Here is a 12,513-nt window from a genome sequence, read left to right as displayed (position 1 = left end):
AGAAAAATGTGGGAAAGTTTGGAACTCCCTAGAGACTTGTTGAATGGTTTTGACCAAAATGCTGATAATGACATGGATAATGAAATCCAAGCTGAGATGGTCTCAGATGGAGATGAGGAACTTTTTGGGAACTGGAGCAAAGGTGACTCTTGTTATGTTTTAGCAGACACTGGCAGCATTTTGCCCTTGCCCTAGAGATTTGTAGAACTTTGAGCTTGAGAGAAATAATTTAGGGTATCTGGCAGAAGAAATTGCTAAGCAGCCAAGTATTCAAGAGGTGACCTGAGTGCTGTTAAAGGCATTCAGTTTTATGAGGGAAGTAGAGCATAAAAGTTTGGAAAATTTGAAACCTGACAATGTGATAGAAAAGAAAATCCTGGCCGGGCATGGTGCCTCATGCCTGTAATCCCAGCAGTTTGGGAAGCCAAGGTGGACAGATCATGAGGTCAGGAGTTCGAGACGAGCCTGACCAACATGGTGAAATCCCATCTCTACTAAAAATACAAAAATTAGCTGGGCATGGTGGCGCATGCCTGTAATCCCAGCTACTCAGGAGGCTGAGGCAGGAGAATCACTTGAACCCAGGAGGTGGAGGTTGCAGTGAGCCAAGACTGCGCCACTGCACTCCAGCCTGGGCGACAGAGTGAGACTCCATCTCAAAAAAAAAAAAAAAAAAAAAAAAAGAAAGAAAAAAAGAAAATCCCGTTTTCTGAGGAGAAATTAAGCTGGCTGCAGAAATTTGCGTAAGTAACGAGGAGCCAAAGACAACGGGGAAAATGTCTCCAGGGCGTGTCAGAGGTCTTCAAGGCAGGCCCTCCCTTCACAGGCCCGGAAGTTTAGGAGGAAAAAATGGTTTCATTGGCCAGGCCCAAGGGCCCTCTGCTGTGTGCAGTCTAGGGACTTGGTGCCCTGCATCCCAGCTGCTCCAGCCGTGACTAGAAGTGGCCAAGGTATAGCTCAGGCTGTTGCTTCAGAGGGTGGAAGCCCTAGGCCTTTGCAACTTCCATGCAGCATTGAGCCTGCGGGCGCACAGAAGTCAAGAATTGAGGTTTGGGGACCTCTACCTAGATTTCAGAAGATGTATGGACATGCCTGGATGCCCAGGAAGAAGTCTGCTGCAGGGGTGGGGCCCTCATGGAGAACTTCTGCTAGGGCAGTGCAGAAGGGAAATGTGGGGTCAGAGCCCCCACACAGAGTCCCTGCTGGGGCACCACCTAGTGGAGCTGTGAGAAGAGGGCCACTGTCCTTCAGACCCCAGAATGGTAGATCCACCAACAGCTTGCACCATGCATCTGGAAAAGCCACAGACACTCAACGCCAGCACATGAAAGGAGCCAGGAGGGAGGCTGTAACCCTGCAAAGCCACAGGAGCAGAGCTGCCCAAGACCATGGGAACTCGCCTCCTGCATCAGCGTAATCTGAACATGAGACATAGAGTCAAAGGAGATCATTTTGGAGCTTTAAGATTTGACTGCCCTGCTGGATTTCAGACTTGCGTAACTTGCCCAAGATCACACTGGTAATAAGAGCCTGTAGCCAATTACTCCCATTTGGAATGGCTGTATTTATCCATAGCCTGTACCCCCATTATATCTAGGAAGTAACTAACTTGCTTGTGATTTTACAGGCTCATAGGCGGAAGGGAGACTTGCCTTGACTCAAATGAGAGTTTGGACTGTGGACTTTTAAGTTAATGCTGAAATAAGACTTTGGGGGACTGTTGGGAAGGCATGACTGGTTTCGAATTGTGAGGACATGAGATTTGGGAGGAGCCGAGGGTGGAATTATATGGTTTGGCTGTGTCCCCACCCAAATCTCATCTTGAATTTTAACTCCCACAATTCCCACGTCATGGGAGGAACCCGGTGGGAGGTGATAGAATTATGGGGCAGGTCTTTCCTGCACTGTTCTCATGATAGTGAATGAATCTCACAAGATCTGATGGTTTTAAAAATGGGAGTTTCCCTGCACAAGCTCTCTTCTCTTGTCTGCTGCCATGTGAGATGTGGCTTTCACCTTCTGCCATGACTGTGAGGCCTCCCCAGCCACGTGAAACTACAAGTCCAATAAACCTCTTTATTTTGTAAATTGCCCTGTCTCAGTTATGTCTTTATTAGCAGCATGAAAATGGACCAATACAGAAGGTGAATCATTTTATCCCCATTTTACAGAGGAGAAAACATTTGTCCGAGAGCATATCATTCCTTGTCTCATCGGTAGCTCAGAAAGACCATAAAGCAGTGTCATTCCAGGAAGGCCTACATTTCCAGCGGAACCCTGTTCAGATTCAAAACAAGGAAGCAGTCCTGTAGAGTAAACTGCAGGCATCTAGCTCATCTTTTCGCATTCCAGTGCTTACTGAAAATAGCCAAAAAAGAGACCTGCTTATTCTTCCTCTTTCTAAGAACTGAGGTAAACAGAAAACAACCTTCCCGAAAACCTTCATAAAAGGGTCAAGGTGTCTTGACAATACCGAAGACAGTTAACAAAACATAAGGCAAACGTCTGATTTTGTGCTTTCTGTTGTACAATAAAAAGCAAAAGCAGAGAGTATTTTTAGCTCTTAGATTTTAGATCTGGATTCGACCAAAGGATCTTAACATTAAGTCTGGTTTTCAATGCATTGATTAAAACTGACCAAGGTTATAAAAGGAGGTACATTATTTCCTGACGAGAGAGCCTCCAATATAAACAGAGTGCATTCCACACAGGCTGTCATTAGCAGTGGCGTGATCCCGATTTCCATGGCTCAATTCTCTCATGACTTTCCTCCTGATTCCAAAAAAGCAAGGAGAACTATGGGAGGTGCCCAGGCCATGAAAAAGACAAAATGGCACCATGCAAAACCCTCATGGGACATTCTTCCAGACCAGTATGGCTTAAAAAAACACCTCATATCACATTCAGTCTTTGCATACTGCTTAAACAACAGTGGTCTCAGGATTTCCTCAATAGTTGACTTGGTAAAGCTTCCCAAAATGGCATAAGTGATGCTACTAAATGCTAATTTAGAATAATGCAGAAATAAGTGAAGTTTATTTCCCCTCAAGGTTTACTTTTTAAATGTTAAGTCTGGTGAGAGCAAAATAAAATATTGTTTGCATATGTGGGCAGTTTAATGTCCACCCAAATTTATGTTAGGAGTATGCATGTTTGGTAAAGGTTACATTTAGAAAAGACTGGTGTCAAAATAAATTAATCTTCAGAAAATCTTGCATATTTTTCTAAAATCATCAGCTTGAGATAATGTTGGGGGCAACTACCGAATGTTTTTCTACAAGGGTAACCATGAAAAATGACAAAAATCAAGGTTTAATATCCTAAATCACCTGCAAGTAAGTAAAAACAAGGTCAGTATTAACATAGAAAGAGATGTCAAAAGAAGGAATTGTTTTTCCTTTTTTTTTTCTTTTTGGTCTCCTGTTCCCACACTCAAGTGATCCTCCTGCCTCAGCCTCCCGAGTAGCTGGGACTACAGGTGTGTGCCCCTACACCCAGCTAATTTTTGTGTTTTTTGTAGAGACTGGGTTTTGCCACATTGTCCAGGCTGCTCTCAAACTCCTGGGCTCAAGCAACCCTCCTTCCTCACCTTCATAAAGTGGTGGGTTTACAGGCATGAGCCATGGCACCGGGTCCAGAAAACCCACTTTACTTACTTAGTTACATTTATTTATTTATTTTTGAGATGGAGTCTCACTCTTGTTGCCCAGGCTGGAATGCAGTGGTGCAATCTCGGCTCACTGCAACCTCTGCCTCCTGGGTTTAAGCAATTCTCCTGCCTCAGCCCCCGCAGTAGCTGGGATTACAGGCACCCATCAACATGCCCGGCTAATTTTTGTATTTTTAGTAGAGACACGGTTTCGCCATGTTGGCCAGGCTGGTCTTGAACTCTTGACCTCAGGTGATCCGCCCGCCTCAGCCTCCCAAAGTGCTGGGATTACAGACATGGGCCAACGCATCTGGCCATAAAACCCACTTTCTAAGGGGGTTAAGAATGAATGCCTATACTTAACCAACTTATTCCAATAAATAATAATAAAAACAGGCCATGCATGGTGGCTCACGCCTGTAATCCCAGCACTTTGGGAGGCCAAGGCAGGTGGATTACCTGAGATCAGGAGTTTGAGACCAGCCTGGCCAACATGGTGAAACCCTGTCTCTACTAAAAATACAAAATTTAGCAGGGCGTGGTGGTACGAGCCTGTAGTCCCAGCTACTCGGGAGACTGAGGCAGGAGAATCGCTTGAACCTAGGAGGTGGAGGTTGCAGTGAGCTGAGATCACGCCACTGCACTCCAGCCTAGATGACAGAGCGAGACTCTGTCTCACAAAAAAAAAAAAAAAAAAAAAGAGTAAGAAAAACAGTTCTTGGCTAGGCGCAGTGACTAACGCCTGTAACCCCAGCACTTTGGGAGGCCGAGGCGGGTGGATCACCTGAGGTCGGGAGTTCGAGACCAGCCCAACCAACATGGAGAAACCCCATCTCTACTAAAAATACAAAAAAATGGCCGGGCATGGTGGCACTTGCCTGTAATCCCAGCTACTCGGGAAGCTAAGGCAGGAGAATCACTTGAACCTGGGAGGCAGAGGTTGTGGTGAGCCGAGATCACGCCATTGCTCTCCAGCCTGGGCAACAAGCAACAAGAGCGAAACAACATCTCAGGAAAAAAAAAAAAAAAACCCAGTTCTTATTTTGTATTTCAAATCTTGCAGGAATATTTTTCCTTCAATGATGAAGAAAATATTCTTCCTTTACAGATTGGAAAAAAATAGACCAAAAAAAAAAAAATCACAGAAGGATTCCCGAATCCCACCTCCTATTCAACTACTCTTGGTATGCATCTAGGTTTTACAAAAAAATTCTGAATGGACAGATGTCCCAATTCAAAATAAAGCTATATATTTACTGTCTAGTTCTTTTCAATAATAGTCCTGCACAGTATTAGCAATATTAGATTGATCTAGAAATACAGAAAGTCTCAGCTAGCTTTTTTTTTCTTTTTTTTTTTTTGAGAGGGAGTCTCACTCTGTTGCCCAGGCTGGAGTGCAGTGGTGTGATCTTGGCTCACTGCAGCTTCCGCTTCCTGGTTTCAAGCGATTCTCCTGCCTTAGCCTCCCGAGTAGCTGGGAATACAGGCTAATTTTTATACTTTTAGTACAGACCAGGTTTCACCACGCTGGCCAGGCTGGTCTCGAACTCCTGACCTCAAGTGATCTGCCCACCTCGTTCTCCCAAAGTGCTGGGATTACAGGCGTGAGCCACTATACCCAGCCCAGCTAAGCTTTTTAATCAAAGTTTATTTTGATTGCTCTGCATGTTGGTCACATACATGGCTGATGAACTAGATGCAGCCCACTTCTAACCCAGTTTGTATCCAACATCTCATTTTATAAGGAGCTGACTTTAGTGGAGAAGCAGGATTACTGTTTTAATATTTACACCACATAAATATTTACAAATGACTACTCAGGAGACTGAGGTGGAAGGATCGCTTGAGCTCAGGGGGTGGAGGCTGCAGTGAGCCGAGATCATGCCACTGCACTCCAGCATGGAAAAAAGAGCAAGACCGTGCCTCAAAAAAATAATAATTACAAATGAGTCAACATCTCTCAGTTGAAAAATACTGCAGAACAATGAATTTAACATCAAGTACATAAAAATGTAAGGGAACAATCATAATTGGACCTATATTTAGCTGGCCACAGTGGTTCACACCTGTAATCCCAGCACTTTGGGAGGCTGAGGTGGGCAGATAACCTGAGGTTGGGGAGTTTGAGAGCAGCCTATTCAGCATGGTGAAACCCCATCTCTACTAAAAATATAAAAATTAGCCAGGCATGGTGGTACATGCCTGTAGTTCCAGCTACTCCAGAGGCTGCAGCAGGAGGATTGCTTGAACCCAGGGGGCAGACATTGCAGTGAGCTGAGATTGTGCCACTGCACTCCACACTCCAGCCTGGGTGACAGAGTGAGACACCATCTCAAAAAAAAAAAAAAAGAACTATATTTAACATCAATCACCCGTAGGTTCCATGGTCTACGGCAAAGGCTACATTTCCAAAGACAAACACTGCCCCAAAAAATAAACGAGCTAAGAAAATCATGTTTTCTACAGGCGCCCGCCACCACGCCAGCTAATTTTTTGTATTTTTAGTAGAGACGGGGTTTCATTTTGTTAGCCAGGATGGTCTCAATCTCCTGACCTCGTGATCCGCCTGCCTCAGCCTCCCAAAGTGGGGGGATTACAGGCGTGAGCCACTGCACCTGGCCAGGAAATTTTCTTTCTTTTTTTTTTTTTTTCCAGACAGAGTTTTGCTGTGTTGCCCAGGCTGGAGTGCAGTGGTGCAATCTTGGCTCACTGCAACCTCTGCCTCCTGGGTTGAAGCAATTCTCCCACTACAGCCTCCCAAGTAGCTGGGATTACAGGCACACGCCACCACGCCTGGCTAATTTTTTATTTTTAATAGAGACGAGGTTTTACCATGTTGGCCAGGCTGGCCTCGAACTCCTCACCTCAAGCGCTCTGCCCACCTCAGCCTCCCAAAGTGCTGGGATTACAGGCGTGAGCCACCACACCCAGCCCCTCATAGGAAATTTAAATGCCAGAACTACCAGTTCTTTTTCTTGGAAGAGATGCACTACGTCTAGCAATGTTTTCTTTTTTTTTTTTTTAAGCCTGTATTTTTAATACATTTGTTCCCCAAAAGGTCACTTTCTACTTTCAAAACACATGTGAGTCACTCGAGATGAAAAACATTTTATCTAAAAATGTGCTATAGCTCCCAATAACTCCAAACTGACATCCCAAGATATGAGGCTGTTCCACAGTGAGAGAACTTGGAAACTGGAACTCTCTGATTACTTACTTGTTAAAAAAAGGTTCAATGAGTTTTGATCTGGCAGACACATGAATTTTTGGAGGGCTGAGAAAAGAACCTAATGAAGAAAAGAAGAGAGGTATTATTATTCCTAGTCACACAGACCAAGCCTGAAAGTTCAGACCAAAACAGATTTAAATTAACAGCATGGTTCAACAAGGGTGAAAGGTATTCTTTTTTTTGAGTCGGAGTTTCACTCTTGTTGCCCAGGCTGGAGTGCAATGGCGCAATCTTGGTTCACTGCAACTTCCACCTCCCAGATTCAAGTGATTCTCCTGCCTCAGCCTCCTGAGGACCAGGGATTACAGACATGTGCCACCATGCCCAGCTAATTTTGTATTTTTAGTGGAGACAGGGTTTCTCCATGTTGGTCGGGCTGGTCTCAAACTCCTAACCTCAGGTGATCCGCCCGCCTCAGCCTCCTAAAGTGCTGAGATTACAGGAGTGAGCCACCACGCCCAGCCTATGAAAGGTATTCTTATGGACCAAGTACCATACCACAGGAAGTGTCAGTGGTTTTCTTGAAGATTTCCTCCTCCCCTCATCTCCTCCCACTCCTACCTCAAAACCCTCCCACTTCTAACTGGGTGAGTGGATCCCAAGGAAATGGTAGTGCTATAGGTTCAATGTTTGTGTCCCCCTAAAATTCATATGTTGAAGCCTCCCCAATACGACGGTATTTGGAAGTGAGACCTTTGGGAGGTAATTAGGTCATGAGGGAATTAGTACCCTTATAAGAAGGGTCAGGAGGCTGGGTGCGGTGGCTCAAGCCTGTAATTCCAGCACTTTGGGAGGCTGAGGTAGGAGGATCACTTGAGCCCAGAAATTCTAGATCAGCCTGGTTAACACAGGAAGACCCTATCTCTATAAAAAAATTAAAAAGTTAGCCGGGCACAGTGATGCACACCAGTAGTCCCAGCTACTTTGGAGGCTGAGGTAGGAGGATCTCTTGAGCCCAGGAGTTCAGCGTTGCAGTAAGCTACGACTATACCACTGTACTTCCAGCCTGGGTGACAGAGTGAGACCCTGACTCTTAAAAAAGAGGCGGCACAGCTTCTGCTCTCTCTGCTCTCCACCACGTAAGGACACAAGAAGGCAGCCATCTGCAAACCAGGAAGTGGGCTCTCACCAGATACTAGGTCTGCTGGCAACTGGGTCTTGGACTTTCCAGCCTCCTGAACATGAGAAATAAATGTCTGTTGTTTAAGTCCCACAGTCTACAGTAATTTACTACAGCAGCCTAAGCCAGGAGACAGGTAAGATCCACCCTAGATCACTGCATGTTTGACTGAAACACATGTAATGCGTACCCAGGTAATTGGCCATGGAGATGAAACACAGCCCTGTGATGTAGGCATCGTAGCCTGCCTCGTGGAGTTGTTCAGAGGCTGTGTCATAACTTGGAAAACCTTCGGCACTTTCTAAGAAAAAAAAGGAAAAAGTTTTCCTCAAAACAAAGACTAGTAAGCACATTGCCCTACCAATCCAAATTGCATTAGTATATGCTAGAGAAATACCCTAAATAGGCAGAAAAAAAGCTATCTATTCCTTAATTTTCTCTATATAAAACCTTAAAATACAAAATAACAGAGTCACTGAAAAGGAGGGCTTTGGTCTAGGATACAGAAATGCCTCAATTACATTATGAAGGACTCAGCCGTGGGCTTTCTCATCCCACACTGGTGGGTGCTATTTATGATCATCCATAACTCACTCTAGGACAATTATTCCTCTTCTGCTTGCTTTCTAAGGCCATGAAAAGGATATTCTTCCCTTATACAAGATGGTCACATCAGGACACAATAGACGATCGAAAGTAAAGATTAAGAGCGTGGGCTCTGGAGTCACACTGAGTTCGAATCTCTGCTCCACCATTTATTTGCTGTATGACCTTGGGAAAGTCACTTCATCCCTAAGCTTCCAGTTTTGTAAAATGGAGATGATAATCAAACCTTCTTCAAAAGGTTATTGTTAGGATCAGATGAGATAATATAAGTTAAACTCTTACCTAGTGCTTGGTACATGGTAAGTGCTCAAAAACTGTTATCTATCAATACCTGAGGCAACCCTCCCCCAAAAAAAGAGAAGACTGCAATTCAATATCAACAGCTGCAACTCACTACTGTCCTCTACCATGTTCCCAAGCTTAGAGATCGAAAGGTGACAGCATAACCGACTCCAAAAATAAATCGAACTTGCTATAATGCTGGCCTTGGATCATGGAGTCACTTTACAGCAAAGACCACTTTATATACAATATGGTTCTTTTGTGACACTGATAAATACAGATGTGACCAGATAAACTCTAAGAGGAATGACCTGCTTTAGACTGAATTCTCTACTAGATACCACTATTTTATATGGAAATAATAACATAAAACTATAACTCATAAATAATTATATCCTAGAACCATTCTGGAAATGAATGTCAGGAAGGTTACTATAACACAGAATCAAAAGCATAGATGGAAATTAACAATGAAAAGGCTGTAACTGTTTTTATGTCAATACAATGCTCTTTAAGCAAGAATTCTATAACTCCGTATTAAATATTAGACTTGATGCCTATAAAAAAGCCTTTTAACATGGTAGCCAGCTAAGTAATATCTTCTACTCCATCATCAACTGAGACACATTCTTTCCAAAATATTTCCATTATATTGTTATAGAAAAGGTCCAAGTTTTCTCCCCCAATGGCCCACCACCACTTTTCTTAATTCCTTTCTTGGACTATTACCCAGAAAGAGGCAAATAACTGTAATCTTGGCTGCTTTAATACCTTGCATTATCAATTTCTACACCATTAGTCCTATTATCTATGTCTTTAGAAGTTTTCAGGCTATAGCTAATGGCTCGCTAATCACCATATCAGCAGCACAATCAGGTTAACAGGGACCAAGGAAGTAGCACCTGGAAGGCTCTCCACATACCTTGGTGGTGGCCGGAGGTGGCAAAACACCTCCATCGCATCTCCCTACTTCGGGTTTTCCTCAGTGCTGCTGTTTCTACTCTCTAAACCAGCTGAAAAGGAGGCAGGGTGGGGACTTGCCTTAATCTCATCTGTAAATCCAGTTCTCGGGCTTTTCTGAGATGGAAAATGTATTTTTTACTCTACCCCTGGTGATTAATCACTAGCTCTTTGTCTCTGCTTCAATAATGTATGAAAGAATAGAAGGGCACATCAAGTTTTAGGAGAATTCCATATATTAGAAAATAAAAGCCTTGAAGCTTTAATTGCTAAAATTCTCAATGATGGCTACCCAACTCCATTAACATAAAATAGATGTAGAATTAAAAGACCATCTTTATTCAAAAAACAATAATTCAACACACGGCATGTCCAAGTGAATTCAGCCAAAACCTATAAACAAACAATATGGTTTCCAGAGCCATTCTGCTTTTCTTCTACAATATACATCAATAATTATTACAAACAGTTTGGAGGGTTTCCGGTTTGTTTAATATTCTTACCAACTTTAGGAGGGCTGAAAGGTGTCTCTTTTAACCGCTTTTCCAATTCCGCAAGGGATGTGTTGTTAATGATATCCTGCAAACCAGGAAGCAAAGAATTATGAGATTTCATCATCTCAGTACAATATATTAAAGAGATTCACTGACCCAAAAAAAAAAAAAAAAGACAGCATCTAGTACTGCCTCCTTGTGTTCTTCAAAGAAACACAGAAGTCTTCGTTTTTTTCAATGTGAAAGAGAAGCAGCTAGTTTAATTTTTATAATATACAAAGTATAACCAAATGAATAAAGATCTTTACAGATGCATTAAATACCTCCAAACCTTCTGCCAGAAGGCTATATTGTTCTGGCATTCATTTCATTCGGTAATATGCAGTCGCTTTATAAAGTAGCAAATGAATAATACCTTAAAAGGTTGTGTGCTGGCCATCAATTTAGTATCCAAGAGTCTAAAAAGAATTTTTAACAAGGTAAACAAAATGTATATCAATGTTTAAAATGTCTTTTACTCAAATATGTAAGCTACTTAAAATAATACATAAAAAACATACTTAAAACATAAAATATTTAATACAGAAAATACTTAAACACAGACAAAGGAATTAAACACATCGGCCGTTTTGAACCCAGCACCAGCATCCCTGCTACGTTGGAGTAGGTACTCAGTCCCATCATCAGCGACTTCATTGAGCAACTGCAGGAGAGTCCACACTTGGAGTACAAGTTCTAGATTCACCTGGATCCTCAGAGAGCCTGGGCTCCATCAGTCTCAAGGGTGAGTCAAATACTCTCACATGGTTGTATGTGGTTCAAATACTGCTGCCGGTCTACCATTCCCAAACTGCTACCATCTACTCCTACTCCTCAGGTTTGTAAACTATAAATTCTTCTGGAGGGCCAAAATCTGCAATCAGTACTTTCATGCTGTTGTTTTTATTTATTATTCTATTTCAGAGATCAGAAACACCAAAAGGGGAGGGTGGGGAGAAACCCACATGAAAACTCTATTTCTCTATTTTTTTTTCATATAAATGTGAACAGAGTGGGTAACAGGACAGAAATAAGCCCAGCTGAAAGAGAAACTGCTCGAACACCACGCCTATCCCTCTTCAACAGGTCCTAAGACAAAAACACTTGTTCGGTAGGCTCCACATGGCTGACCTGTGATGTCTCAGAGATATGTGACATGTGACCTATCAGAACAAGGGGGCAATAATAACTGTGGAAAACACCAACAGGAAAAGGCACTGACTTGAAGTGGATGGAAAAAAAAAATCTCTAGCCAGACGGACAGTTCTTGAATGACTCTTGAACACTCTCAATTGGACACTTCAATAGTTACAAGGTACATCCTACATGCAAGACAGACAAGAGCCATCTCAAGGAGGCTTCACCAGTTCTTCAGACAGCAAGATGAGGGATAAGAAAAAAGGAGTCGCTGTCTACTTTCACTCTCAGTTCAAACTGTGATTTTTTGACAACAAAACCAATCATAAATTTTAAAAACAAGCCACCACAACATTGGAGACATTAAATAAGTTCCAAGCTTATATGAACATGATCTAATGGTTTTAACAAATTACTATATACCTATTTGTATTGTGTATGTCACAATGACTTTTTTTTTTTTTTTTTTTTTTTTTGCGACAGGATCTCACTCTGTCACCCAGGCTGGATAGTAGCACTATTATGGCTCACTGCAACCTGGACCTCCTGGGTTCAAGCAATTCGCCCACTTCAGCCTCCTGAGTAGCTGGACCACAGGTATCCCACCACACCCAGCTAATTTTTTATTTTTTGTAGAGATGTGGTTTCACTATGTTGCCCAGGCTGGTTCTGAACTCCCTAGGCTCAAGTGATCCTCCCACCTCAGTCTCCCAAAGTGGTGGGATTATAGGTGTGAGCCGCCGTGCACAGCCGACTTTTTTAAATGAAAGACAAATCCTCAAAGAAAGCTTACCTGGGGAAAACACATGTTGTCATCTCTTTAAACTCACTTAAGTCCTAAAGAACAAGAGAAGGACTTGTTACAATTTTCCTAATACACTCGCAGTATTAAAAAACATGTAAACAGCTCAAGTTCCATAGCTGTCTTCTCAAACAAGCTGTTGGAGCCCTTAAGCTAAACTACAAAACCCATTTCTAGTTAACAAGTACAAAAAAA

At 42.7% G+C, this 12,513-nt stretch overlaps 1 protein-coding gene across 8 annotated transcripts in view; it reads right to left on the bottom strand.

The window, feature by feature from the left end:
- Positions 1 to 12,513, bottom strand: part of PARN (poly(A)-specific ribonuclease) — a 191,333-nt gene that overhangs the window by 136,968 nt on the left and 41,852 nt on the right. For all 8 annotated transcript variants that reach the window (XM_054454916.2, XM_063654684.1, XM_054454918.2 and 5 more), the window contains 5 exons: positions 12,310 to 12,353; positions 10,756 to 10,798; positions 10,350 to 10,425; positions 8,189 to 8,299; positions 6,867 to 6,936 (listed from right to left, as the gene is read on the bottom strand). In XM_054454916.2, coding sequence (XP_054310891.1) covers positions 6,867 to 6,936; positions 8,189 to 8,299; positions 10,350 to 10,425; positions 10,756 to 10,798; positions 12,310 to 12,353 — 344 coding nt within the window. The remainder of the gene's footprint in view (positions 1 to 6,866; positions 6,937 to 8,188; positions 8,300 to 10,349; positions 10,426 to 10,755; positions 10,799 to 12,309; positions 12,354 to 12,513) is intronic.

This window comes from Pongo pygmaeus, chromosome 18 (assembly GCF_028885625.2).
Source record: "Pongo pygmaeus isolate AG05252 chromosome 18, NHGRI_mPonPyg2-v2.0_pri, whole genome shotgun sequence".
NCBI classification, from domain to species: domain Eukaryota; kingdom Metazoa; phylum Chordata; class Mammalia; order Primates; family Hominidae; genus Pongo; species Pongo pygmaeus.
Note: the sequence above shows the minus strand (reverse complement) of the source record. Positions and strands in the feature narration are given on the sequence as shown.